The sequence below is a fragment of the Pelodiscus sinensis genome, chromosome 1 (genome assembly GCF_049634645.1).
Source record: "Pelodiscus sinensis isolate JC-2024 chromosome 1, ASM4963464v1, whole genome shotgun sequence".
Classification (NCBI taxonomy): domain Eukaryota; kingdom Metazoa; phylum Chordata; order Testudines; family Trionychidae; genus Pelodiscus; species Pelodiscus sinensis.
In genome coordinates, this window is record NC_134711.1 from 235985950 (window position 1) to 236012264 (window position 26315).

Genomic DNA, 26315 nt, shown 5'->3' on the forward strand with positions numbered 1-26315 from the left:
AGGGATAGGATGGCCTAGCTACATTGCTCAGGGGTATGAATTGTTACACCTCTGAGTAAAATAGCTAAACTGATGCAAGTCTGTAGTGTAGACTTTGGTCAGCAGGAGAACCGGGCTCTGATGCGCTGGCTGCATAATGAAACAGTCTTAAGTCCTTCATCCTCTTTTCTCTGCTTGCCCAGACATCATGGGTAATAAAAAAATCTCCAGGGCCAAGCAGGTAAGAGAATATGTTCAGTGCAGGTGAGCTGTTAGGGCTGTTGGTGGGTGTCATGTTCGTTTTTTAAACAGATCTCCCTTCCAAGTAAGGTCAGTTAAACTCACAACGCCTCTGGGCTCATTTATTGTGCTTCTGAATTAGAATTGGGTGAAAGGTTCATATGCATGGGTGTCCGGTAGCCTAGGCGGGGGAAGGCTTTGAATTCCCAAACCGCCAGGCATGGCCCCTCCCACACTCTGACCCCAGAATGCCTGCTGTAGGTGTTTTGGGGATAGAGTGTTGCTGCCCCCAGCACCCAACCTTCCCATGCTCCAGGGCCAGGGAGGCTGGGGATACACACCTCCTCCCTCCCCAGTGCTCCGGGGCCAGGGAGACTCAGGTTGTGTGGCCTCCTCCCTCCCCATGGGAGAGGGGTGCACACTCAGCAGGGTGCCCCACCTCCTCTCCTTGTAGTAGAGGGTGAGCGGGGCCTCAGCAGGTGAAGTGGGGCTGTAGGTGGTGCTGGGACCTGCCTCCCCCAGTCCTAGTTGCACCAACTGCCCATGTTCATAGGAAAATCGAAAGCCAACCAATCCAGCTGTTTTTGGGCTCCCACTCCAAACCTGAACATTACCACTCTGATTCAACAGGCATACTGCAGGGATTTAATGCTTCCCATCTTTTTTTTTTCACAGAAATTTGCAAGGATTTGCAAATTTGCTTAAGCTCTATATTAATATTTTCGTTGCTCATTTTAATTATTTGTCCTTTGCAACCTGCAAAAATAGCTTTACTGTACAAAACATCATTTTAGCAACATCCTTTTCTTTTGAATTTAGCTAATAATATGTAGATGTCTATTAGAATAAATTAAAGCAGAAATTTTAGACTTCAGACAAGTTAAAGGAGTGGGGAAAAGTGGGGCAGAGGAAAAAGAGCAAAATTCCACCAAAATACATATTTTTCTAGGAAATATAAACAAACATATAAGACTTAACTTTAAACTTCATTTGAATACCTTAATTTGTATCATGTCTCACTTTAGGGAACTTCTGGTAATTTATAGCAATCATTGCAATAGATGAGTAACTATATGTCTTAACAGAGTTTTCACATTACACTTCCTTTCTCTTTAGAGTGCCTATAGGAGGTGGTCAACCCAGGAATAGCTTATCACGTGGGGCTCAGACAATAAAAGGATCCCCAGGAGCTGTTCACCCAGGAGGGGCAAGCCTCACAAACCCAACCTCTGCTGTCAGACCTGTTGTTCCAATCACTGCACCTCAGACACATCCCCAACAACAGACAGCATCTCCTCAGATGAATAACTGCATGAGGTATTCAGCCCAGCAAATGGTCAGCCAGACACGCAGTGCCATGCAGATGGGTATGTATAGGCTCCCTAATGCCTCTTGCCTTCCCTTCTCAGAATTTGACATTGTATCCCTGGTGAACAAACCATTAGAATCCTGTTGTTCCCACAAGGTTCCTTTGCAAGCCTTTCCTGTTAGTCAAAGCTCAGCCAGTATATAATAGGATATATTTTATTTGTGCCTAATATTTACAGACTTCTATTGATCTCTGGGAACTATGCTGTGTTTATCAGATTGTACTGTTGTCACAGCTGAAATAGATTACATTGGTTACAAATATTTACATCATTTAGTTTAGAGAATAAGGCATCCTGCATTTAAAGAAGATTAACATTTCTGAGTTCATTTGGCTTTGACAGATAAAATACAGGACTTAAAATAAAGAAATATTTCACTAGGCTTCAAGGATGAAAGGTATATATTAGGCAAAGGAGGTAAAAGTGGCAATGGAAGGTATCCAAAAAATAGTGCCACTTTTTTGAAATGCAAATAAGAGGTGTGCACAGCAGGGGGACTATTGTGTCTAATTTTCTTTTTTGATGCAAAGCGGGGTTTTCAGAAGCAGAATTTGTGCTGCTTCTTCCCCTATGTTAAGTAGTTGCAATGTGGAGTAAATTAAAGGTAAATTTACCTTACATAGTAGATCTTGATGGCAAAATGTAAAGCCGTTTTGTTTTTAGTATTTTATGGTGACTTGAGCCAGTGTGTTTATGGAGACTGAGCTAGAGAAGCATTAGGGAATGCTGGCAACTGAAGATTTTAGATTCACAACAGCCTAGATAAGGTATGCTGCAATATAAAGCATAGATTCACAGATTAAGGCCAGAAGGGACCATTATGATCATCTAGTCTGATGACCTCCTTCTAACAGAGGCCAAGTGGAAAAGTAATCAAATACACATGAATCTAAATCTTATTTTATTGAAAAGACCATAGACTCTAATTCTTTCATTATAACGCACAGTGGCGTGTCTTTACATGAATAGAAGTCACTCTAGGATATAATCTAATTATCATATTTTTTGTAGTTCAGAGAGAAGATTCATAGAAGCTAAGGCCAGAAGGAACCATTGTGATCATCTAGTCTGACCTCCCCTAAATAATTCTAAAAGTGTATCATTTAGAAGAACATCCAATTTTAACTGAAAAATTGCCAGTGATGGAGAATCTACTACAATCCTTTGTAAATTGTTCTAATGGTTAATTATTCTCACTGTAAAAATACACTCATTTCCAGTCTCAGTCTGTCTAGCTTCCAAGTCTATCCATAGGATCATGTTGTACTTTTATTGGATTAAAAAGCCCATTATTGAATATTCATTCTCTACGTAGTTACTTAGGCTGTGTCTACACTTGATCAACAAAACTTTTGTCATTCTCAGGTGCTTTAAAAATCCCACGAACGCCAAAGTTTTGCCATGGCAAGTAAAAGTGTGAACACTGCATTGTCAGAAGGAGCACTCTGCTGCTGACAAAAATGAACCCCCCTTTTAGGGGTCAGAGGTATTTTGTTGACCAACAAACAGCATTCACACGTGCTGACTTTTAGCAACAGGGCTCTGTTGACACAGCCTTGTCGCTAAAAGCTGTGTAGTGTAGACATTATGAGTATAAAAGGTTAACTGGTTAACTGGTTAACTTCACCCATTAAGGATGAAGCTTATCGGTTCCAGTAACCAGTAGAGGCAGTAGGAGTTCCCCGACCATCCCAGGCACGGGGCTGCTCCAAGCCCGTGGGGCCCACCAGAGCAGTTCCTGACTGTGACCCTGCCAGGCTGCCTCCCCCCTCCACCAAAGGTTACACGCTGGCTCCCCAGGAGTGGGGCCGGCAGCAGCTCCTGCTGGTCCCACTCCTGGGGATGCAACTTTGCAGTGGCAGCAAAGCCTCTTCCCTCTTCTTCAGTAAAGCTTATTGCAGCTTTATACTGCAGAGCCCACAGTGCATGTAACCATGTAACTGCTGAGATTTTTAGTGGTTACTACATGGTTATATTTTTAAACGAAGTTTTACATCCCTAATAGACATACCCTTACATTGTAATCAAGTCACTCCTGGACCTTTTTTCTGTTTAAGTAGATTGAGCTCTTTGAGTCTGTCACCCTAAGGCATGATCTTTTAACCATTCTTATGGCTCTTCTCTAAACCCTCCCCTAATTTATCTATATCCTTCTTGAACTGTGGACATTTTAGCAATGGTCACACCGTTGTCAAAAAATCCTACTTGAGATTTCCTTTTGGTGCTTTTGGCCACAACATTGCATGGGAAGTTCATGTTTAGCTGATCAATGACTATGACCTCCAAATCTTTTTCGCCGTCATTGCTTCACAGCCATTGTGAGATCAATTGTCCCCCATTGTGCAAATATAGCCTACAGTCTTTGTTTCCCTGAGTCCAGCTTACCAGGCAATTCAGATTGCTTTGTGTGAATTACCTGGCCTCTTCATTATTTACCATTCTGATCATTTTTATGTCATTTGCAAACTGTATCAGTGCTAACTTTTTTTCTTCCAGGCCATTAATAAAAATGTTAAATAATGAACGGACAAAAACTAATCCCTGTAGAACCTCATTGGAAATGCACCTTTAAAGTGATGATTCCTTGTTTATAATTGTATTTTGAGTCCTATCCATTAATTATCTTTTAATCCATTTAATGTGTGCCATGTTAATTTTATATCTTCTAGTTCTTTAATCAAAATGTCTTGTGGTATCAAATAAAATGACTCACTGAAGGCTAAGTATAGTACATCCATGTAACAAGTTTGGTTGACAAAGATAATCTCATAAAAATATCAGGTTAGCTTGACAGGATTAATTTTCCATAAACCCATGTTGATTGGAAATAATTATATTATCCTCCTTTACTTCTTTATTAATCAAGTCCTGTATCATCTGCTCCATTATCTTACCCAAGATTGATGTCAGACTAAAAGCCTACAATTACCTGGATAATCCTGTTTACCCTTGGCACAACATTAGCCTTCTTCCAGTCTCCTGGAACTTTTGTGGTGTTCCAAGACTTTGAAAACTAATATTAGCCGTCTTGCAAGCTCCTCACCCATTAAAATTCTTGGATGCATGTTATGTGGAACAGCTGATTTAGAAATGTCTAACTTCAGTTTATCTTACACATACGATATTAGCAGAACAGAAAGAGTTGATAAATATGATTATATTACCTGTTGTTTCTTTTTCAAATACAGAGCAGCGATGCCTATTGAACATTTCTTTCTTTTGTGCATTATTATTGATAATTCTACCTTTGCCCTCTAGTAATGACCCATTCTTTTCTGCGGATTCTTTTCATTACTAGTAGATTTAAACAATTTGTTATCATCTGTAAGTCTGCTGTCCTTAGTGTTCATTTTGTGTTCCTTTTGCTTCCTTTATCAATGTTCTGTAAATGCTTATGTCCTTCTTAAATGAATAGATTAGAAAGTTCTCCAGATTTACGCTCCACCTCTTCTCCAGTCACCAACACCTCTTGTAGTCAGACCATATATGGTCTGAAACATATTCACAGTTTGGAAAGTCTTAGGAGGCAGGAATGGAATACTTGTTGGAAAGTAATCAAGTTAGTATCAATTTATACTGCTTTTGGGCTTTCTCTACACTATGACTTTTTTCGCAAGAGGCAATGCAAATGAAGCACAGGTTAGCATTTTCTCACGCTTCATTTGCATACTCTCTTTCATTCTGTTTTTGCACTAGGGGTTTTTGTACTAAAACAGTATGCACATCTGCACATCTACTAACATAATATATGCCATCATGTGCCAACAACGCCCCACTGCTATATACATCGGCCAAACTGGACAGTCCCTACGTAAAAGAATCAGTGGACACAAATCAGATATTAGGAATAGCAACATACAAAATCCTGTAGGGGAACACTTCAATCTCCCTGGACACACAATTGCAGATCTAAAGGTAGCCATCCTGCAGCAAAAAAACTTCAGGACCAGACTTCAAAGAGAAACTGCTCAGCTACAGTTCATCTTCAAGTTTGACACAATCAACTCAGGATTAAACAAAGACTGTGAATGGCTCGCTAACTATAAAAGCAGCTTCTCCTCTCTTGGAATTCACACCTCCAGATCACCTTCTAAAAGTGGGCCTCATCCTCCCTGATTGGATCCACCTCGTCATCGCCAGACTGATTCTGGCCTGCATATTTATACCTACCTCTGGAAATTTCCACTACATGCATCTGACAAAGTGGGTCTTTGCCCATGAAAGCTTATGTTCCAACACTTCGGTTAGTCTATAAGGTGCCACAGGACTCCTCACCGCTTTTGCACTAAAACAGGCAGTGACTGTGGCCATTTTGCGCAAAACCCCCTTTTTCTGCAAGATCCTTATGCCTGTCCCTGAGAGCCATAAGGATATTGTGTAAAAAGGGGGTTTTGTGCAAAACAGCCACAGCCACACTCCCTGTTTTAGCGCAAAAACCCCTAGCACAAAAACGGAACGAAAGAGAGTATGCAAATGAAGCGTGATAAAATGCTAATCTGCACTTCAATTGCATTGCCTCTTGTGGAAAAAATTATAAAGCCTTACTTTATAATATATCTTTGGCTCTCTGAAATCTTTCAGACAGCTCCTATTGCTTCAGATGTCTGTGTTTACATAAAGAAGTATTCTCATTGAACTAAGAGAGTATGTGGTTGCAATTGCAAAATAACTTTACCCCAGGTAGATGCAGCAGAACCTCCCTTTCTCATCTTTCAGCTAACCTTTTGCCTTCAGAATTTATCTGCCAGTACTCCCCGTGACGGGTCGCTGTCACAGATGACCTTGTGAGACGGTTCCTGGTACCACTGATACTTGCCTTCTGGCTCTCCTGGGCTCCCCAGTGTTGCCTCTAACATTTTCTATCCTTGGGCAGAGTGAATTTTCTTTTGGGCAGGTTGAAATTTTTATGTGCATCGCCAATACTGAGGCAATGTTGTGGATATGCATCACCAATGCAAACAAAAACAAGATAAAAAAGAAAATATGTGAAAACAAGGGATAGTTAACAAGGAGAAATGCTTATGATATTTAATATGAAATCAAATAAAAAAGAAAATTAATACATGGAGTACATGTATCATCATCCTTTCTAACAATTCCAGCTAGTAAACACAGCAAAATGCATATTATCCGCACATAGCTCAGCTTTAAGATGCTAAACAAATCTATGAGTCAACTAGAAATAGTATTTGCAAGGAAAGCATGACTAATACAATATTTACTGACACTAGAAAGGCATTCACTTAGGCTTATAGAGTGTCTCAGGGGAATGTGTAGGATCTATGCTCTAAAAACAGATAAAAGTTCTCGTGCTTTGAAACTTTCACCTTGTGTGTGTCTCCAACTCAAAGAGTAGAAGCCTCAAAACAAATTAACACATGGTTTCAGGGTTTGTAAACAGATGCATGATTCAAAGAACTTGCAAATAAGGTTTCATCCTACAAAACTAGCATCACACCTACTACTTTATATTTCTGACTCATAAGAGCCAGAACTCTACCACATAGCAAAGATCTGGCCTTAATGCAATATAGTGTACTATGTATTAATTAGTAACACAGGATTTTAAAAAAATAATTTGAGTACAGTGTTTTAGATATCTGCAACACTCCCAAAAAATCTGTTAAAAGAATCTTTTTCTTTCTTACCTTAAGCCATTAACACCTATGTAAACTGCATTTGAAATGTAATCATTCAAGAGTCCAAATACACAGGGAAGGACTAGAACTTCAGCACATTTGCAAGTTCAATTCTCACACCTCTGGATTAAACAAAGATACTAGATGGTTAGGTCATTACCTACCTATCAGACAATGAAGGCGACACTGATTCTTTGTCTTTGAAGAATCTCATGATACCATCTAGAAAGATGTTTCATCAGTCTGTAAGTGTTTCCTGACTCTTTGTTTTTTGCTAATTAATGGTTCTTATTTGTCCCCTTTGACTATCTAGTCTTTAGGTGCTTATAGACTATTTTTTTGATTTGATCTGAGGAAGTGGGTCTGGCCCACGAAAGCTCATCATCTAATAAACCATCTTGTTAGTCTTTAAAGTGCTACATAGTCCTGTATTTTGTTATAGACTATTTGTTTTCCCTATTGCTTTCCAGATCAGCTTTCCCTTGATATATTTTTTACCCACTGCCTTTTCTTATCTCCCCCCCTCCCAATTTTCCCTTCTTCCCCCTCCCCCACTCCCATCTTCCCTATTAATTTTGGTCCTAGACATCCAACACTCCGGTCATCTGAAGAAGTGGGTTGTGCCCACGAAAGCTCACAATACCATCTACATGTTTTGTTAGTCTATAAAGTGCTACCAGACTAGTATTGCTTTTTCAGTTTACCTGTATAGACTAACTCCGCTACTCCCTGAAGCTTCTGATCAAACTATTCCTCCCTTTATCCCCCAAGGTGGTAAGGTCACATGTCTTCCTAAGACCAACCAGTGCTTAGAATAAAAGGACAAACAAGTCTGTTCTCAAGTCATTACGTTGATTGTCCAGTCATTAAGCCTTCCCTGGAGCACTATTCAGGGCTTACATTTGCACATTTAAAACCATAAACAGTTTCATACCTCATATTCCTAACTTTACATACAAGAATGATGCTTGTCCCCAAATAACATATACAAATGCAGCAGAATGTGACATTAAAATTGATCAGTTATATGAGGTATTTTGTCCAAAGCATCTTTGAGGTATGCATATTTATATTCATAAGCAAATTTCATAAAGTATCAGGGGGGTATCATCACACTCCCCACATTCTCCATGACCCATATGATTCTGACACTGTGTCTCAATAGCCTTCCAAAATCTTGGCATGCAAAGTACTCAGAGAGCAGAATAATTCATGAAATACAGCTTTCCTGGCACTTATTTTTTGTGTGTCTGCTTCTCATACTTTCCATGTCATCTCCAATGACAGAGAGTCCACAATCTTCCTAGGCAATTTATTCCAGTGGTTATCCCCACTGACAGGAAGTTTTTCCTACGTCCAACCTAAACCTCCCTTGCTGCAATTTAACCCTATTGCTTCTTGTCCAATCCTCCGGAGTTGAGGAGAATATTTTTTCTTTCTCCTCCTTGTAACAACCTTTTAAGTACTTGAAAGCGGTTGTCATGTCCCTCCTCAGTTTTCTCTTTTCTAAACTAAACATATTCAGTTCTTTCAATCTTCCATCATAGGTCATGTTTTCTAGACCTTTAATAATTTTTGTTGCTCTTTTCTGGACCTTCTCCAATTTGTCCACCTTTTTCCTCAATATGTAACTCACAAAGTGAAAGTAAACAGAATTTCCAATATTGACTTAAAGAATATTCCAATTCAGTTTCTTTCACCATTCCACAATGGCCATAACAGATTGCTTTCCAATGTAGGTGTTTCCAAGCTAAATTGTATATACATGCACACACAAAAACACAATATTCAAGTCATGTTGTTGGCTTGCAGTCTATATGAATAACAAATCAATTTATTTTCTCAGAAAATGGTGTATGAGCAGTCCAGAAGGAAAATAGTGTTCAATGAACATTGCCAACTAATAGAATGATTGACCCAACACAATCCAAACCCACAGATGTGTAGAAGCCTTGCTCACAACTGATTCTTCTCTGACCATTTCTTTTGCGGATTTTGGCACTGTCAGTTTCCTTCAAGTCTAGAAACACTGACCCCTTGCATTAAACAAATAAAATATATAAGTATGCCTAGTGAATCAACTTTAAATCTAGAGGGGATAGCAGCATGCAATGAATTTCCATAATTTGTATTCTTATCCAAGAGATCTAGAGACATACCATTTCACCTTGGAACCAATCTGGCAGTTTGCAGTATTTTTCAGACCTGGAACATGGACTTGTAAAGTCAAGGTAGATAAGCAACAGTTTGCAGGCCTGTATGCAGGAATTTCTGTGGGGGGTGGGTGCTTTGTTTGTAAATGTGGACCGCAATTTTTTTAAATATAAAGGAGTTTAAAATAGTCATGCAGTGAGTGTGCATGAGAGGTTAATGAAAAATTTCAGTGGAAACAGTGATTGGTAAAATGAATTTGTTATAACATACTAAAAATGTATACAGTAATAAAGGTTTTATAGAAATTACCTTCTGGGATTTTGCTGTAATATCTTAATGAAAAACAGTATTCCAGAAAGTTCCCATCTGCCTGGGAAGGCGGGGGCAAAATCAGCCCCAGTCTGACCAGGCCGCGACTGTGGCAGCCTGGCCCAAGCCATGGGAGAGGCAGGTGGCTGCCCTGCTTCTGCCAGAGCGGCCCAGCCTCACTGCTGGCCTCACTCCTGGGGGAGGAGGTAGAAATCAGCCCCAGCGTTCCCCCGGCCAGCCAGAGCATGGGGGAGAGAGGCTCGGCCAGTGAGCCGCTCCTGCCTTCCCCCTGCCAGCCAGAGCACAGGGGAGGGAGGCTGGGGCAACTTGCCACCCCAGCCTTCTCCAGCCAGGCCAAAATCAGCCCCATGACGGATCATACAGGGATGCATTCTCCCCCTTCGCTCCCCCTCTGTATACAGGCCTGATTTGGTAGTTTGCTAAATGCAACATTAATAAAAAGGAACTCTGTGGTTCAGGGAGTAACTGGGAAAGAGAAGGGTTAATCAATAGGAGTTGCTGTACTGGACTATATTAGGGGTCTGTCTAGCACAGTGTCCATCTTGTTGATTACCTGGCAAAGTTGGTTAATATCTGATGCTTCAAAAATAGACTAAAAAAAAAAACGCAATAGGCATTCAGTGTTCTGTGTATAACATAAGAATAAGATTGGGGTGAAATTGCTTTATGACCTCAGATGGTGATCAGTTTGATGATGTCCATTGCTGTTTTAAACCCTCACAAGGTAAGAGCAGGTGCTGTTCTGACGGATATGAATAGAATATAGTTTTTTGAATTGTACTAGAATAATGTTGTTCAGTGATATCCCATAGCTGAACTCCCCGGGTTGATTTTAGTGCTGCATAAAAATATTCTGAAGAAAAGGGATTGGAAGAGAACAGCAGAATTGTGTAGGCATCAGAAGTGCTTAATTCTGGCATGTTCTTTTCTACTGTACAGTCTTTGCCATAACCAGCATTCAGGTTGTCGCAAAGGAACAAACCCAACTGGGAGATCAGAAAAGATAGACATGGAAATGAAAGTGGAGCTGTGTGCTATATTTTTTGACACATGAAATATTCTATAGTCTCCTGGATCTTTGGAGATCTGGCATTAATAGTGTATTATAGTTATTGTTACATAGATGCGCAGTAATTCCCTAGTTCTTGATGGTGATCAGCTGAGGTGAAGTAGAGTTTACCCATCTGTGGAAGGAAAAAGAAAGGGGTTTGCACAGTCCCTTTAGGACCTGCCTGGCAGAAACAAGGCTGATCTCAAAGTGCTTTAATGATTGATGTTACCTAATTAGTTCTTAACAGTATAGTCATTTGTTGTTCTCTTTTTTAAAGTGCTAACTTATTTTGTTAAACCTGAAATATGGTACCAGGTTTTTTTGAGGGGGGGGGGTGTTAAATGATATTTCAGAAATACAAGATAAGTTTTAAACAATTTAAACTATCTCCTGCTGATGTAGTTATAATAATTGGCAGCCCCAGAAATTATCAAGGAGTTAACCATAACTATTAGAATGAAGTAGACATTTAATTTAAAATGGAGTATATTTGTGTTTACTTTGAATAATAAATCCCATGGATGTGCAATGATTGTAGAAGTCAGCAGTACACTCAGTACTGTTTACAAGATGTGCTGGGAAATGTGGGGTTTTATTTTAAAAACAGTGTGTTTCATATTAGGAAAGGACTTTCAGTTAGAGCCATGTGAATTAGAGATTTTCTGAAACATTGGAGAAAAAAATCTGTTTAACCAAAACACCGCATTTCTGGCAGTTATTCCCACACTTTTTGTCTCCCTTTGTCCCCACAAGCACTCTTATACCTGAAAGCCCAAAGGCTAGGGCACCCACTTAGGAGGTGGGAGACAGGAGACCTAGGTGGAATCCCCTCTGTGGAATGGAGATGTGAATCCAGATCTCTCCACACTCATGTGAGCGCCCTAGCCACCGATAGGTTATTCTATGGCAGGTCCCTTTTTCTCTCTCTTGAAGCTGTTCCACTTTATGTAAAATACTTACAATTTCTATTGAAACAGGGACTGGAACCTGACTGCCCCCCTTCCCAGGTAAGTACACTGGACATAAGCTGCAAAGTCACTCTCATGTTCTCAGTCTGGAGTCTGACTATTCAGGTCTTTTATACAAAGTGGAACAGCTTCACCAGCATACATTGAGAGAAAACTACATCAGAATAGCCAGTAGGCTGGTGGTTAAGCCATTCCTCTGAGTTCAAGTCCCTGCTCCAGATGGGGAATGCGAGTCGGTCTCTCCTGTGAGTGCTCTACACATGGAGCTGTTAGGTTCAAGGGAATCGGACAGCACCACTCCTTCTCATGTCTGTGAAGCCTTGCCCGGGGTGGCTGGAGCAGCCCCCGCCTATGGTGAAAGGGTCAGGCCTGCCACACTATGCCCCTGCCCACCCTCCTTTAAGTGGTTCAACATAACATTTAACTGGTTAACTGATTAAATGGAATTTTACACTGACACCTTTTCTTTGACTGAAAGAACTTGCCAAAGATGACACAAATTTGCATAAATGTTTTGATTGACCTGAATCTGCATTTTTCAACAACAACGAAAAAGGGGGTTGGATGAAAAATCGCACCCTGCTCTACTTCCAGTACAATCCATTCTGATGTTATGACAGACTTTTGCCTCTCCTGTGGACAAGTCAAACACTAAGCAGTAAAATGTGTTTATCATCAAGTAAAATAAAATTGACTGTTGCTTTGGCCTGTATCAGCACTTACAAGTTGAATTCTTTGCTTTGTTATTCTTCAGCAGCACACTCCTCTGCTCAGGTCCCGGAGCGGCCCACGGCAACCGTCTCACCACTGAGAACCCAGAGCTCCCCATCCCGGCTCCCAGCCACTGCAGTCAGACCACACTCCATGGCTTCTCCACAACATGTCCACCAGGCCCCTGCCCAAGTGATTCCCGGAGCCCAGTGTGCCAGGCCCGTCATTCCCCTCACTTCAGCAGCAGCAGCCATTACTCCTCCAAATGTCAGCGCGGCCAACTTGAATGGGGAGGTAGGAAATGGGCCAATCAGTAGTTTGGTGACTGCCAGCCCAACCAACACCTCCTGCAAAGCAGAGGAGAGGAAGAATGAAAAGGTAATCACATCTCTGGTGTGGTTTAGCAGTGGGGAAGCAGCAAGCCTTTCTGAAAATCTTGAATAATTTCTGACTTATTTTCTTCTTCAGTTTCTACCGAACATCTTTGTTAAAACCATATATTTTTGATTAATGCCTCTTGTGTGTGGGGGGAGAGAGGTGATCTTCCCCCTGATTTATCTGCCAAACTCTCATGTTTAAAAAGGTTGCTGGGCCTGCATCTTGTCTGCATTTATAGACTAAGGTTTTTCCTAACTGACTGTCATAGAAAAGGATATGTAAATAATCCTCTATAGGTGTTAAAAATCTTCCATTCCTACATTTAAATATAAAGGAAGCAAAGGCTAACCATCAAGAGATGCTTTAACTCACCAGGTTTTCTATGGGAGGCAGAAACCGTATTTCATCATGTACCCGCTGGGCATCCATAGTTACAATGATTTGCATACTTTTTAAATCTGTTCGCTGGTTATACTGTAGCATGATCCACTTGCACATAAGACGTGAATTTCGCTGTTAATCTTTTACATTTCTGCCTTCTGGCATCTTACGTGGTCGGGGTCTGAGTCTTACAAATTTGAAACAGCCTAGAAAGACATTATTAGAGTGTCTCCAGCTTCACAACCAGGGGGCCAAGTCAGAAACAATCTGCCTAATTATATGGAAGAAGTTTTATGAGGTGCACATCTGGGTGGCTGGTGACGGAAGCATAATAGAACACTGTGACTTGTAAATGGTAGGAGTAGGAGCTCTTAACAGTTCTGTAAACATCTCCATTTCTTTCAGAAAATTGCATTGCCATGGTTCAGTGAAACAAAGAACTGGATTAAATATGACTCATTGCAGTATGTGATTGATACATTGTAGATTTAAGCTTGTAGGAGTCAGCACTGGAAACAATATTTCAATGTCTGCACCTTAAACACGTTGCTAATGAAAGCCAGGGCTTTAAGCATTCTCAGCTTTTTAGACTCAACAAATATTTTGCTTTCACCAGAGTTTACCCTTTGCAAACAGTTCCCATATATCAACGCTGAGAGTTGTTCATGGGACATAGCAGAGCCTACTGGTAAATTCTGCCTGGAAGCAAGCTACAGCTTGTGTTTGAACAGCATGAGAGGTTAGGAGTTAAGCTTTCTCCTGGATTTGCAATTTTTTTTCTAAATTCACTAAGTCGTTCCATAGTGACAGACCTGCATAGGACAAATATTTACTGTGTGCACAATAATACTATGTTTAGAGATCTCCTGAGTGTGCTGAAGGAAATTTGGTAAATATGAGATATGCTCAGGTTCACAGATAAATACTAGTTTCACAAAGAGGAGGCATGCGAGTTTAAAATCTTCTTAATCCTCTTTCTTGAGCATCCTCCTGTTGTCTTTCAACTACAAAAAGAAGGGCATCAAATTCTGCCCTGGATGTGAAATTTCATAGGTAAACACTATTCTGCTTCAAAAATAAAGCATGACCATTCCGGGGGTGGAGGGGATGTCCAAACAAATCCCTTTCTAGTGATTTGAACAGTGTCTCCCAGAGGGAAGACAATGAAAAATAGAAGTAAATGCAAATGGCTTCAATTTATGGTAGAGAATTTCTTCAGTTACCCTATCTAATTAAGTACTAGCTAGCTAATAACTTGATCTGTAACTCAATCTGATCCCCAGTAAACTTTCTGAGTCCCCTTGCCACTGCCCCCATTTGAAAGAATGAGGAAGATCTCAGTGAGGGAATGAAACTAAAGATCTGTGTTGTCATTTTTAAATCAAGAACCCTATCTCTTCAATCAGCATGAGTGTTCTCTATATTCAGTTGTTAAAATGAAGCTGAGACCATGCAGTTATAGCACAGTTTTTAGTTCCACCTCAGCCAATTGCTTGTATCATAACTTCTTTTTGACAAACACCCACACACACTCTCTCTCTCTTTGTTTAGCACCTCTGATAAAGCCACTTATTGAATGAATGAATGAATTTCTCATTAAATATGCTCCTTCTTACATTAATCAAATCAAGCAAGTCACACTGAGTGGTTTGACCACTCTAATTAAACTTGCTGTAAAATCCACTTATTTCATTTTTGATGCAAATTTTGATTCAATTCCTATAAATGTCTGCCACCATATCTGCTAAAGTTGAGAATAAGTGATTGCTCTTGTGAGCAGCCTGTTAATTTGTCGTAAGTTTTAATACTTCTTCTTTGCGTTAGCGGCTAGAACGTACAAAATACGTTTGAAAATTGGCAAGTCAAAATTAAACACTTGTCTAAGTGCACAGAAAAAAAATCTGTTTACAGCTTTAAAATAGGATAGAACCAACAAAATGAGTTCCTAGACCTAGAACCTATGTAGGAGCTGCATAACTCTGTTAAGCAGATCACAGCAGTGGGGAAACATATCATATTGCTGTTAATGTAACCACCTGGAGGCAGTACCAAACCTGTAGTCTCTGGAGGTTAGTGTAGGAACCTCTATAGCTTGAGCTATAAAGCCAGTTGCTGTTCAGCTTAGGCTGTAGAGCTCACTCATTCTTAGCTCTCACTGTAAGTGATCTCAGAGCCACTACATGGGACACTGAACCACACCTGCTAAGTGTGTGGGTTACATACTTACCCTACCCAAAGAAGCACATCTAAAGCTTCAGAGACCTAGTTAAGACCCCAGAGGAACCCCCACTTGTAACTGCTGACAGGCTGATTCAAACCTGGGACCTCTGGACCATAGTGTAGGAGCCTGTACAGCTCTAGGTGTGGGGATTACATTAAGGTAGGGCTACTCAACGTGTGGGCTGCAAGCGGCCCACAGCCTGTTTGTTTGCAGCCCACGGTGCGGTATGGGTTTACTGGGGCTCAACACACTGCCCATGCATGGGATTCTTTAAACATGGCCTCCCTTCGGAACACATTTCACAATGATGAGGCATCTCCCAGGTAGGGTGAGCATTCAAAGATGCAAGGGGACAGGCTTGCCGGAACAGACGGGTACAGGGTGTCGGTATTTCTAGCCTCCAGGGAGGAGGTGCTGGGGCATTGTGGGAAGTGCTGGCTGCTTAGCATTGTGGGCAGTGCCTGAGAGGTGCTGACTGGCTCACACTGGCCTTATTTGGGTCAAGCCCCATGGTTTACTGCTTAATCTTTGTATTCCTGCCTGTCAGTGTGAAATAAGCTATTTACATATATTTGCATATATATTTGCATGTACATGCAACCTCACTTAAGTTGCAGCCCTCAGCATGTGCTGTGAGTATCATTGTGGCCCCCAGGGCTTCCAAAGTTGAGTAACCCTGCATTAAGGTAACAAGAGATCAGTTTTACATGTACACATTGAGTAGATAACAGAGGGGATAGATGTCTTTTTTCCTCACCTGTGTCACCTGCTTGTACAAATTCAGGTTATTTAGCACAAAAATAATTATGGTCACAAGGTTACAGATGCAGATTTGGAATCTGGATGGAAGTCCCTTCAAAAATTTGGCGTGGTAAAATAAGAGACTGTAGTAAATTGTCTTTTTCCTTATTTCAGAGTAACAATCTTCATCCAGCTTGCCTGTTGAAACTGTGACACTTAACACCAGATTGATATGTTCAGAGTATTGTACTAAATTCTGCATAAAGGACCAGATCGTACAAGGTTAAGAGCCCCCTGGGTTCCCAATAACTACGTTTTAATATCTGTTTTTCCACTTTTACACATATTGTTAGCTTGTGTGAAAAATGGAAATTCTACTAAAAAAATTCTTAAAAAATTGAATTCTTCTTTCAGAAAATATAGCATCAGTCTGAAACTTGAGGTGCTGAGCACCTTCAACTCCCACTAACTTTATGAGATATTAAATGACCAAAATAATGGTAATCACTGTGGGGAAAACAAACATAAAAGAAGCTAAGCACTTTAAATAGAACGGACACCAATTTTTTGGAAGTAGAATTCAATAATCTTAGTAGAGATGAAGTAATACAAAGTAATACAAATATTTCTTTTTGCTTTAAAACATTCACCTGAGAAGAAACTGGAATAAAAAAAAAACCATGGCAAAAATAAAAAAAATAAACTACCAAAAAGCACCACACTTCAGTTCAATTTCCTCTGAATGCAGAACACAAAAGTAGCAACACTGTTGAGTTTTGTGTCACAAGTATAAAAAGCTAAAGTATTGTGAAATATCCATTTTTTTTTCAATACAATGAAGTGTGCTGTATTCACTGCAAATTATCTCCAGCTTTCAGTGATTTAGATGGCTGATCTTGTGACCATCAAGTGATTCACCAGAAACTGAGCTCAGGCCACAGAGTGCAAATTTGGGGTAGAGAGTTAGGTTTAAAATCTCTCCAGTGCCTTCTCCTCCATCACTAAAACTTAATCAAAAGGACAAACATATACTGGCAACCAACTGATTAATACTTTTTAAGGCTAGCGATCAATCCAGCCAAAAACCATGAAGCCCAGCTATCAAAACATAGCATAGTTCTGCTTTACAAGAAAATAGATTGTCTTTTTGCCTAGCCAAGGTTCTTTTGCTTAGGTGAAAGGGAGTGTGCCATTGATCAACATTTCTTTTTCTTCTTCATGTTTTTTATGTTAGGAAATGCTTTCAAACTCCCCACAGAAATTTTGAATCTTGACTTTCCTATGAAGCAGCCTCTGAAAACTAATTTTTCTTGTAATGCTGTTGGAGGATCCCTCGTATATCCACTGGGAAATCTTCCTAGTATCATCGCTAATGTTGCTAGGCTGTACTTTGTTGCTATCAGTAGGGCTGCTCTGGTACTTCCCAATAAAATGTTTTGTCACTATCAGTAATGTCAGAAAGGGTTGGTTTATACAAACCTGGTTTGATTTTTTTTTAAACAGCTCTGAAATTGTAGAAATGTCCCCATTTTGAAAAATTAAATGTTTCATTTTTTATTCAAATTACTCTGGAAATTGTAGTTAACTTACATTAAAATATTTAAGAAATATAAAAAGAAATATTGAAACACTATTTGATTTATCTGTTCCCCCCCCAAAAAATTTTTTTTGAAATATTGGTTTTCAAGAAATTTAGAGAGTGACTTTTCATCCCACATTAGGGTGTAAAAAAGATTTGACATCTCAGACTCTTGGGGTGCATCTAGACTGGCAAAAACTTGCCAGCTGTCTACACTGGCCGCTTAATTTTGTGCAAGAGCACTGATGTTCTAATGTAAGAATTCAGTGCTTCTTGCGCAAATACTTTGACGCTCCCGCTCAGGGATAAGCCCTCTTGCACAAGAATACTTGCGCAAGAGGGCCAGTGTAGAGAGGCACCTTAATTTTTTGCGCAAGAAAGCCCAAAGGCTAAAATGGCCATTGGAGCTTTCTTGCGCAAAAGCGCATCTATACTGGGTATGGATGCTGCTTTTGCGCAAAAGCATCCGTGCCAATCTAGATGCTCTTTTGCGGAAATACTTTTAACAGATAAACTTTATCGCTAAAAGTATTTCCGCAAAATCATGCCAGTCTGGACACAGCCTTGTAGAATATCGAAGTCATTTCCCACCATGAAATAACTATAAGGGGGAGATGAAGCCAAAGAAACTGTGAATGGAAAAAGCTTTGGTTTCAAGATGAGACTATGTGAATGCCAAGACATAGCATTCTGCTGGCACCTAGAGAGGAATAACATTATGGTGAATAGGGCTTGTGTTGTTTACTAAATCCTTAGCTCTGCTTGGGGAAAACCAAAGAACTAACAAATGACAAGAGCACACAAGGGAGTGTTGGAAAGAAAAAGATGAAGTACTGTGCGTGTTATGTGAAAAAATTTAGGGTCAGAATTTGCAAGAAGGACAGGTAGGGGAAAAAAGGGAGATGGTGATGCCTCACATATTAAAAATATATACACTTTGACTGAGGTTAAGATGGAAATAAATTAGGGGTAAAAAAAGGGGGACGATATGATAAAAACCTACTACAGACCACCAAAACAGGAAGAAGAGTTGGATGAGGGTTTCTTTTATTAAAAAAAACAATTAATAAAGTCATCCGAAGCACAGAACTTGCTAATGATGGGGGAATTTAACTATTCAGACATCTGTTGGAAAACAATACAGCAGGGCACACAGAGATTGTCCAATAAGTTCTTATGATATATTGGAGGCAATAATTTTATTTCAGAAGGTAGAGAAAGCTATTGAGGAGAGGCTGTTGTAGATTTAATTTTGATAAATAAGGAGGAACTGGTTGAGAATTGAAAGTGGAAGGCAGCTTAGGTGACAGTGATAATGAAAGGATAGAGTTCATGATTCTAAGGAGTAGTAGGAAGGAAAACAATATAATAAAGATAATGGATTTTAAAAAGGCAGACTCAGGGAGCTGGTAGGTAAGATCTCATGGGAAGCAAGTCTAAAGGGAAAACCAGTTTGAGAGAGTTGGCAGTTTATCAAAAAGACATTATTAAGAGCACAAGATCAAATTAACCTGCTGTGTCAGTAAGTTAGGAAGTATGACAAAAGACCACCCTGGCTTTACCAAGAGATCTTCAATGATCTGAAATTCAAAAGAGACCTACAAAAAGTAGAAACTAGGTCAAATTATAAAGGGTGAATATAAACAAGTAATGCAAGCATGTATGGATAAAATTACAAAGGCCAAGGCAAAAAATGAGATTACACTAGCTAGAGACCTATAGAATAACAAGAAAACATTTTAATATTCTACAAATAAATTAGAAGCAAAAAGAAGACTTGGGGGAGGAGGAGCAGAACAATGACAGGAAATGTGGAAATGGCAGAAGTGCTAAATGACCTTTTTGTTTTAGCTTTCCCCAAAAGGGATAGTAGCAATTGGATGCCTAACATAGTGAATGCCAGTGAAAATGAGATAGGTTCAGAAGATAAAATAGTGACAGAAGAAGTTAAAATTACTTAGACAAGTTAGATGTCTTCAGGTCACCAAGGCCTGATAAAATACATCCTAGAATACTCCAGGATCTGACTGAGAAGATATCTGAGCCATTAGCGATTATCTTTGAAAAATCATGGAATCTGGGAGAGATTCTAGAAGACTATAAAAGGGAAAATATAGTGCCAGTTTATAAAAAGGAAAACAAGAACAACGAAGGGAATTATAGACCAACTTCTGTACCAGAAAAGATGATGGAGCAAATAAAATTAAGCAATCAATTTTCAAACAAGATGATATAAGGTGATAAGTAACAGTCATCATGGATTTGTCAGAAGCCAATTATGTCAAATCAAGCTAATAGTTTTCTTTGACAGCATAACAAGCCTTGTGGATGTGGGGGAAGCAGTAGATGTGGTTTATCTTGACTTTTGTAAGGCTATTGATATTGTCTTGCATGACCTTCTCATAAACAAACTAGGAAAATGCAACCTAGATGGAGCTACTATAAGGTGAATGCAGAACTGATTGGAAAAACATTCCCAGATGGTATTGTTGGTTCATAGTCATGCTGGAAGGGCATATCAAGTGGAGTCCCACAGGATCTGGGTCGAGTTCTGTTCAATATTTTCATGTTTTAGATAAAGGCATAGAGAGTATACTTATATAGTTTGTAGATAAAATCAGGCTGGGATGAGTTGAAAGTGTTTTGGAAGATAAAATTGAAATTCAAAATGATCTGGACAAACTGGAGAAATGGCCTGAAATAAATAGGATAAAATTCAATACTCCACTTATGAAGGAACAATCAGTTGCACACATACAAAATAGAAAATGAATGCGTAGTAAGGAATACTGCAGAAATTGACCCATAAGAACATAACATAAGAACATAAAAATGGCCGTACTGGGTCAGACCAAAGGTCCATCTAGCCCAGTAGCCTGTCTACCGACAGTGGCCAGCACCGTGTTCCCCAGAGGGGGTGGACCGAAGACAATGATCAAGCAATTTGTCTCCTGCCATCCTTCTCCAGCCTCTGACAAACAGAGGCCAGGGACACCATTTCTATCCCCTGGCTAAAAGCCTTTTATGGACCTAACCTCCATGAAATTATCTAGCTTCTCTTTAAACTCTGTTATAGTCTTAGCCTTCACAGCCTCCTCTGGCAAGGAGTTCCACAGGTTGACAACGCGCTGTGTGAAGAAGAACTTTCTTTTATTAGTTTTAAACCTGCTACCCATTAATTTCATTTGGTGTCCTCTAGTTCTTCTATTATAGGAACTAATAAATAACTTTTCTTTATTTGCCTCTCCACACCACTCATGATTTTATATACCTCTATCATATCCCCCCTCAGTCTCCTCTTTTCTAAACTGAAAAGTCCCAGTCACTTTAGCCTCTCTTCATATGGGACCCGTTCCAAACCCCTAATCATTTTAGTTGCCCTTTTCTGAACCCTTTCTAAGGCCAAAATATCTTTTTTGAGGTGAGGAGACCACATCTGTACACAGTATTCAAGATGTGGGCATACCATAGTTTTATACAGGGGCAGAAAGATATTCTGTGTCTTATTTTCTATCCCTTCCTGATTTGTCATAGCCAAATTAGCCCCCATCATACTGTACGTATAATTGGGGTTATTTTTTCCAACGTGCATTACTTTACACTTATCCACATTAAATTTCATTTGCCATTTTGTTGCCCAGTTACTCAGTTTGGTGAGATCTTTTTTAAGTTCTTCACAGTCTGCTTCTGTCTTGACAATCTTAACAGTTTAGTATCATCCGCAAACTTTACCACCTCACTGCTTACCCCTTTCTCCAGATAATTTATGAAGAAGTGACCCAGTTCACTCATATTTAGCTTGTGATCTACTATGACCCACATGGTCATAGTAGATCACAAGCTAAATATGAGTGAACCGTGTAAAATTGTTGCAAAAGCAAGCATCATATGGGCAAGAGGAGGAACTCATCTGTATAGAAAAACAGATCCAGTTTTCTATACTCACCACTAGGGTGCCTCCTCCTGACTACTTAGGGGTCCAACGTCCCCTTCTGTTGCTCATTTGTATACCCACAGCTTATCTTAGTGCTTCAGAGTGATCTCTTTTCATGGTATGGGGGTGCTCTCTATTTGTGACTTGGCTCTCTGACTAGATCATTCTCTTCTCCCTTTCTCTCCTCCCAACCCCACTTTTGGGATATCAGAGTCCTATAGGATAAACCATCCTTCAGATCCACTGTTCTGACTGTACCACCTCCCCTGTGGCAGATAGGGGAACCCAGGCCCACCCTTCTCAGGTTTCCAGCTCAGGGACTCTTTGAGCAGCAGGCAAGCTCTGCAATGCCCCTTTATGTTGCTGTTTCTCTGGGATGTTTCCTGTTCTGCCTCTCTCAGGCTTCCACTCTTCAGCCTTCTGGGTAAACACTTCCTTCCTTCAAGGGCCTGGTTCCAGGGCTTCTACTCTCTCTATATATACCTCTCTCTCTCTCTCTGGGTTTCCTTCATTTACTCTCTAATGCCCTGAGAGTGACTGCAGCCTTCCACACTGCAGCCCAGCCCTCTTCTGCTATCCCTTTTTGCTACCAACTTCTAGGCTTTGTACTAGCCCTGCCTGCTCCTTCTCCTCTGGGTTCCATCATTGATCTGGGGTTACTTAGGCCACCTGTTTCCCTTCAGGTGTGGTCTGTCCACTTTACTGATCCGTTCTCAGCTCCATTCATCTTTTCTAGGATAAAGTGGGGTGGCAGCTCCGAAGCAGGAAGGTAAGTGGCAGAAGAGTGATGTCAATCAAATACTCTTCTCTCCCATGCAAAGGGACATTCACATCGCCGTATTCAGCAGAGTCACGCAGCACACCCAGCTAGCATGAGAGACGAGCAGCCCCAGCCCTTTCATTGATCCTGTTTTCCATTATATCCCACTTATCCAGATTCCCAGGTCCACCCTCTGTGCTCAGCACTCCCTTCCTCAGCCGACCTGCACAGATGCAGATCACTGTGAGTACCCACTGATTCTGAACCAGTTCCCAGGGGCATGAAGGCCACTGCTGCATCCACATCAATGCCCAGCGGTTCTGCTAGGGACTGGAAAATTGGAAGCCCTAAGATCTTATCCTCCACTATAGGGTACTGCTCCTCAGCAGCCTTAGTGGAGGAGCTCTGGAGTGTCTGATTGGGCCAAGGTCACTTATATGAGCCAGAAAGAAACCTAGGAAGTTGTCTGTGCAGCACTGTGGATCCTGGCTTGCTGCTGCTACAGACCCTGTTTTATGTTACTTGACTGCCAGTTCCTGACTTTGACATTGCACTATTCCTGGCTCCTGCTCTCACCTCAATGCCCCGAACCCTGATGCCCTGGTTTCTGACTGTTCCATCTCAGAATCTAGTCTATGGCTCTTTGGCTTCCAACTCACCGCTGACCATTTACTTTGGCTCCTGTTTTCTGTCTGACCATGACTCCTACTTTTGGAATCTGAGACATAGGTTCTGACATTAGACGTGCCTGTTAGTTTCTGATTCCTGAACATCATGCTGATCCCCAGGTGAGCCTGCCCATGTCCCAGGCACTGGTGTAGGTCTGCCACAGACCCGGACACATACTTCCTTGCCTCCCTGAGATGATGATGATGATGATGATGTGGGCTGAATGTAGCTTCTAATTGTAAAGACTGTTTATCACAATTCCCTCACAGAGATAAACGAATGCAGTAGAAACTCTGCATCTGTTTTTTTGGCCTTTCCCTTTGCTTTCTGATCTGTGACGCACACATCATAATGTGGCAAAGCCCTCTCTTGCCCAGCCTGGTATATTCCAGATACATGAATTCCAAGTGCAGAACATACTGCTACCTCACACATTGAGTTGTGTTGGGACTGGGTGGTCATTGATGAATAGCAAGTACTACAGATGCCACAACAGATGTACTCAGATACATTTGGTTTCTGAATGTATTGCTTCTCTGTCAAAATTGCTTGCAATCTGCTTTTCAGTGACCATGGTTCACATACAGATTTTTCCTGGTGTCCTCTGCAGTAATTTATAATATAAGGATTAAGCATCAGGAATAACTATAAAACGTCTACATAAACACTGCTAAAAGAATTATACAAATTGACTGAACACGCACTTTCTGCCAGAAGGTAAACATCAGTCTTGTAACAGCATATTATGAAATGTGGCTTCAGATCTCTGCACCATTCCTCTGGCTTCATCATGGAATCTGAGGGCATTGCCAAGTTACAACAACAGGAACGCCAGTGTACATTTTTCTGTTTATTTTTAATTTTGTGATAACAGTAGGGTTAGCGAGCCCTGAGTTATCATTTTGGCAACCTCACTCCAGGGGCACTCTTGATATTTTTGTTTCCCTGAACATGTGGTGTCTAAACACAAGCAATCCTGTGGCACCTTAAAGACTAACAGATTTATTGGAGCATAAGCTTTCGTGGGCAAAGACCCACTTCGTCAGCTGTATGGTCTTTGCCCACGAAAGCTTATGCTCCAATAAATGTTAGTCTATAACAGTGGTCTCCAACCTTTATACACACAAGATCAATTTTGCATTTAAGTGCAATCCAAGATCTACCTCAACCCAAATCCGCTTGCCCCACTTCCTTCGTGCCCCTTCTCCAAGGCCCCCACCCCTGCTCACTCCATCCTCCCTCCCTCACTTTCACCAGTCAGGGACAGTGGGTTGGAGTGCAGGCTCTGGTCTTGCACTAAGGGATTTGGAGTGAGATAGGGGCTCTGAGCTGAGCTTGGGGCTGGCAGTTGGGGTATTAGAGGGGGTTCTAGCTGCAGGCTCTGAGAGGGCATTTGGATGCAGGGCTGCTCGGGGCTAGAGGTGCAAGAGGGGGTTCATGACTGGGGTAGGGTTCCAGGATACACCAGCTGGGCACTGCTTACCTCAAGTGACTCCTGGGTGCAGGGGGCTAAGGCATGCTCACCCCTATTCTGGCCCTGCACCACTTCCAAAAGCAGCCAGCAAACTCCATCCCAAGTCCTGGAGGTAGGATACAGATCCCCCTTGACATCAGCACCCCTCTTCTCCCCCACTTGCCTTGCACAGAAAGCAGGAGGCTCCTGAGGGGACAATTCCAAGGTAAAGGGCAGGAAATGCACAACTGTGGGAGGAGGGGCAGCTGAAGTGCTGGCACTTGATAGCCTCTTGGTCAAACCAGTCAGGATCCCCTGTCAGAGGCTCCAAGATCTACCAGTAGATCCCGAGCTACTGGTTGGTGACTACTGGTCTGTAAGGTGCCACGGGACTTCTTGTTGTTTTTGCAGATTCAGACTAACACGGCAACCCCTCTGATACATATGGACTGTGTCTACACTGGGCAACTTATTCCGGAAAATCAGCCACTTTTCCGGAATAAGCTGCGAGCTGTCTACACTGGCCCTTGAATTTCCGGAAAAGCAACGATGTTCTACTGTACAAAATCAGCCGCTATTCCGGAAGAACTATTCTGCTCCCGCTCGGGCATAAGTCCTTATTCCGGAACACTGTTCCGGAAAAGGGCCAGTGTAGACAGCCCAGTAGTCTTTTCCGGAAAAAAGCCCCGATCGCGAAAATGGCGATCAGGGCTCTTTTCCGGAAAAGCGCGTCTACATTGGCCACAGACGCTTTTCCGGAAAAAGGGCTTTTCCGGAAAAGCAGCCTGCCAATGTAGACGCTCCTTTTCCAGAAAAACTGAAAATGGAATAGTATAATGGAATAGTAAGCATTTCCGGAAATTCATGCCAGTGTAGACACAGCCATGGTGTCTAGTCATCCCTTCCAGATCAAGTTGTGACCATCCATGTGCTACATTTACATATAACAAATGAATCAAGTTCATCATCAGAGTAATGGTTATCCTCTTACCTCACACACATGGTTTCTTTTTTCTGCCTCTCAGGTTATGAATAGAGCTTTTCAGTAGATTTAGGACTTGCTCTAAAACCCATTGCAGCCAATGGAAATACCTCCCATTGACTTCAGCAGACCCTGGATGGGGTTCTGTGGACTGAATTCTGCAGTCTGTACTCATGCTAGCAGCATTTACCAGGAGCAGTGTTACTGATGTCAATGAGATTTGCTTCAGTATGAGTTGCTATTCAGCAATAAGTAAAGCATTTAAAAATCCTTTCTGGGACAAAAATTGTCTTTAGGAATTTTTAAAACATAGCAAAGAAAATGTATGTTATTAGATGCCATATCTGCAGCCAGTCTATAATTCACAAGGACTTCAGGCTTAAAGTAAACATACTGAGCCCAGCTTTTTAAAAACTGGTTAAATGTATAACCAGAGGCCATCTGCTTGTCATTTTATTTTTTTAAATATACTTTGGTCAGTTAAAGATTCACTAAAGTGTGTATTTATAGAAAACGAATACTATATGACTCACAATGTTTATTACAAATCAGTGGTCACTATAGACAATCTTCTGGAAACTCATGGTTGACTGGCAGAGGATATCTGAGAAGGTGAAAATAATGGATTGTGAGTCTCTGGACAGCTACTTTTGCACTAAAATAAACTGCTCTATTGTAGTTTTCAGTCCCAAATCATTAACACAATATGTTGTGTGAATGTTAAAAATGACAACACATTTTAAAGTGGAACTGGTTGGCATTTTAGCTGGCTTCA

The 26315-nt window shown here is 41.0% G+C and overlaps 1 protein-coding gene across 5 annotated transcripts in view; it reads left to right on the forward strand.

Annotated features, from left to right (window-relative positions):
* Window positions 1-26315, forward strand: part of SH3RF3 (SH3 domain containing ring finger 3) — a 394619-nt gene that overhangs the window by 337339 nt on the left and 30965 nt on the right. For 4 of the 5 annotated variants that reach the window (XM_075918083.1, XM_075918106.1, XM_075918115.1 and 1 more), the window contains 2 exons: window positions 1336-1586; window positions 12486-12820. In XM_075918083.1, the coding sequence (XP_075774198.1) occupies window positions 1336-1586; window positions 12486-12820 (586 nt within the window). The remainder of the gene's footprint in view (window positions 1-1335; window positions 1587-12485; window positions 12821-26315) is intronic. The other variant, XM_075918091.1, reaches the window with a different exon arrangement.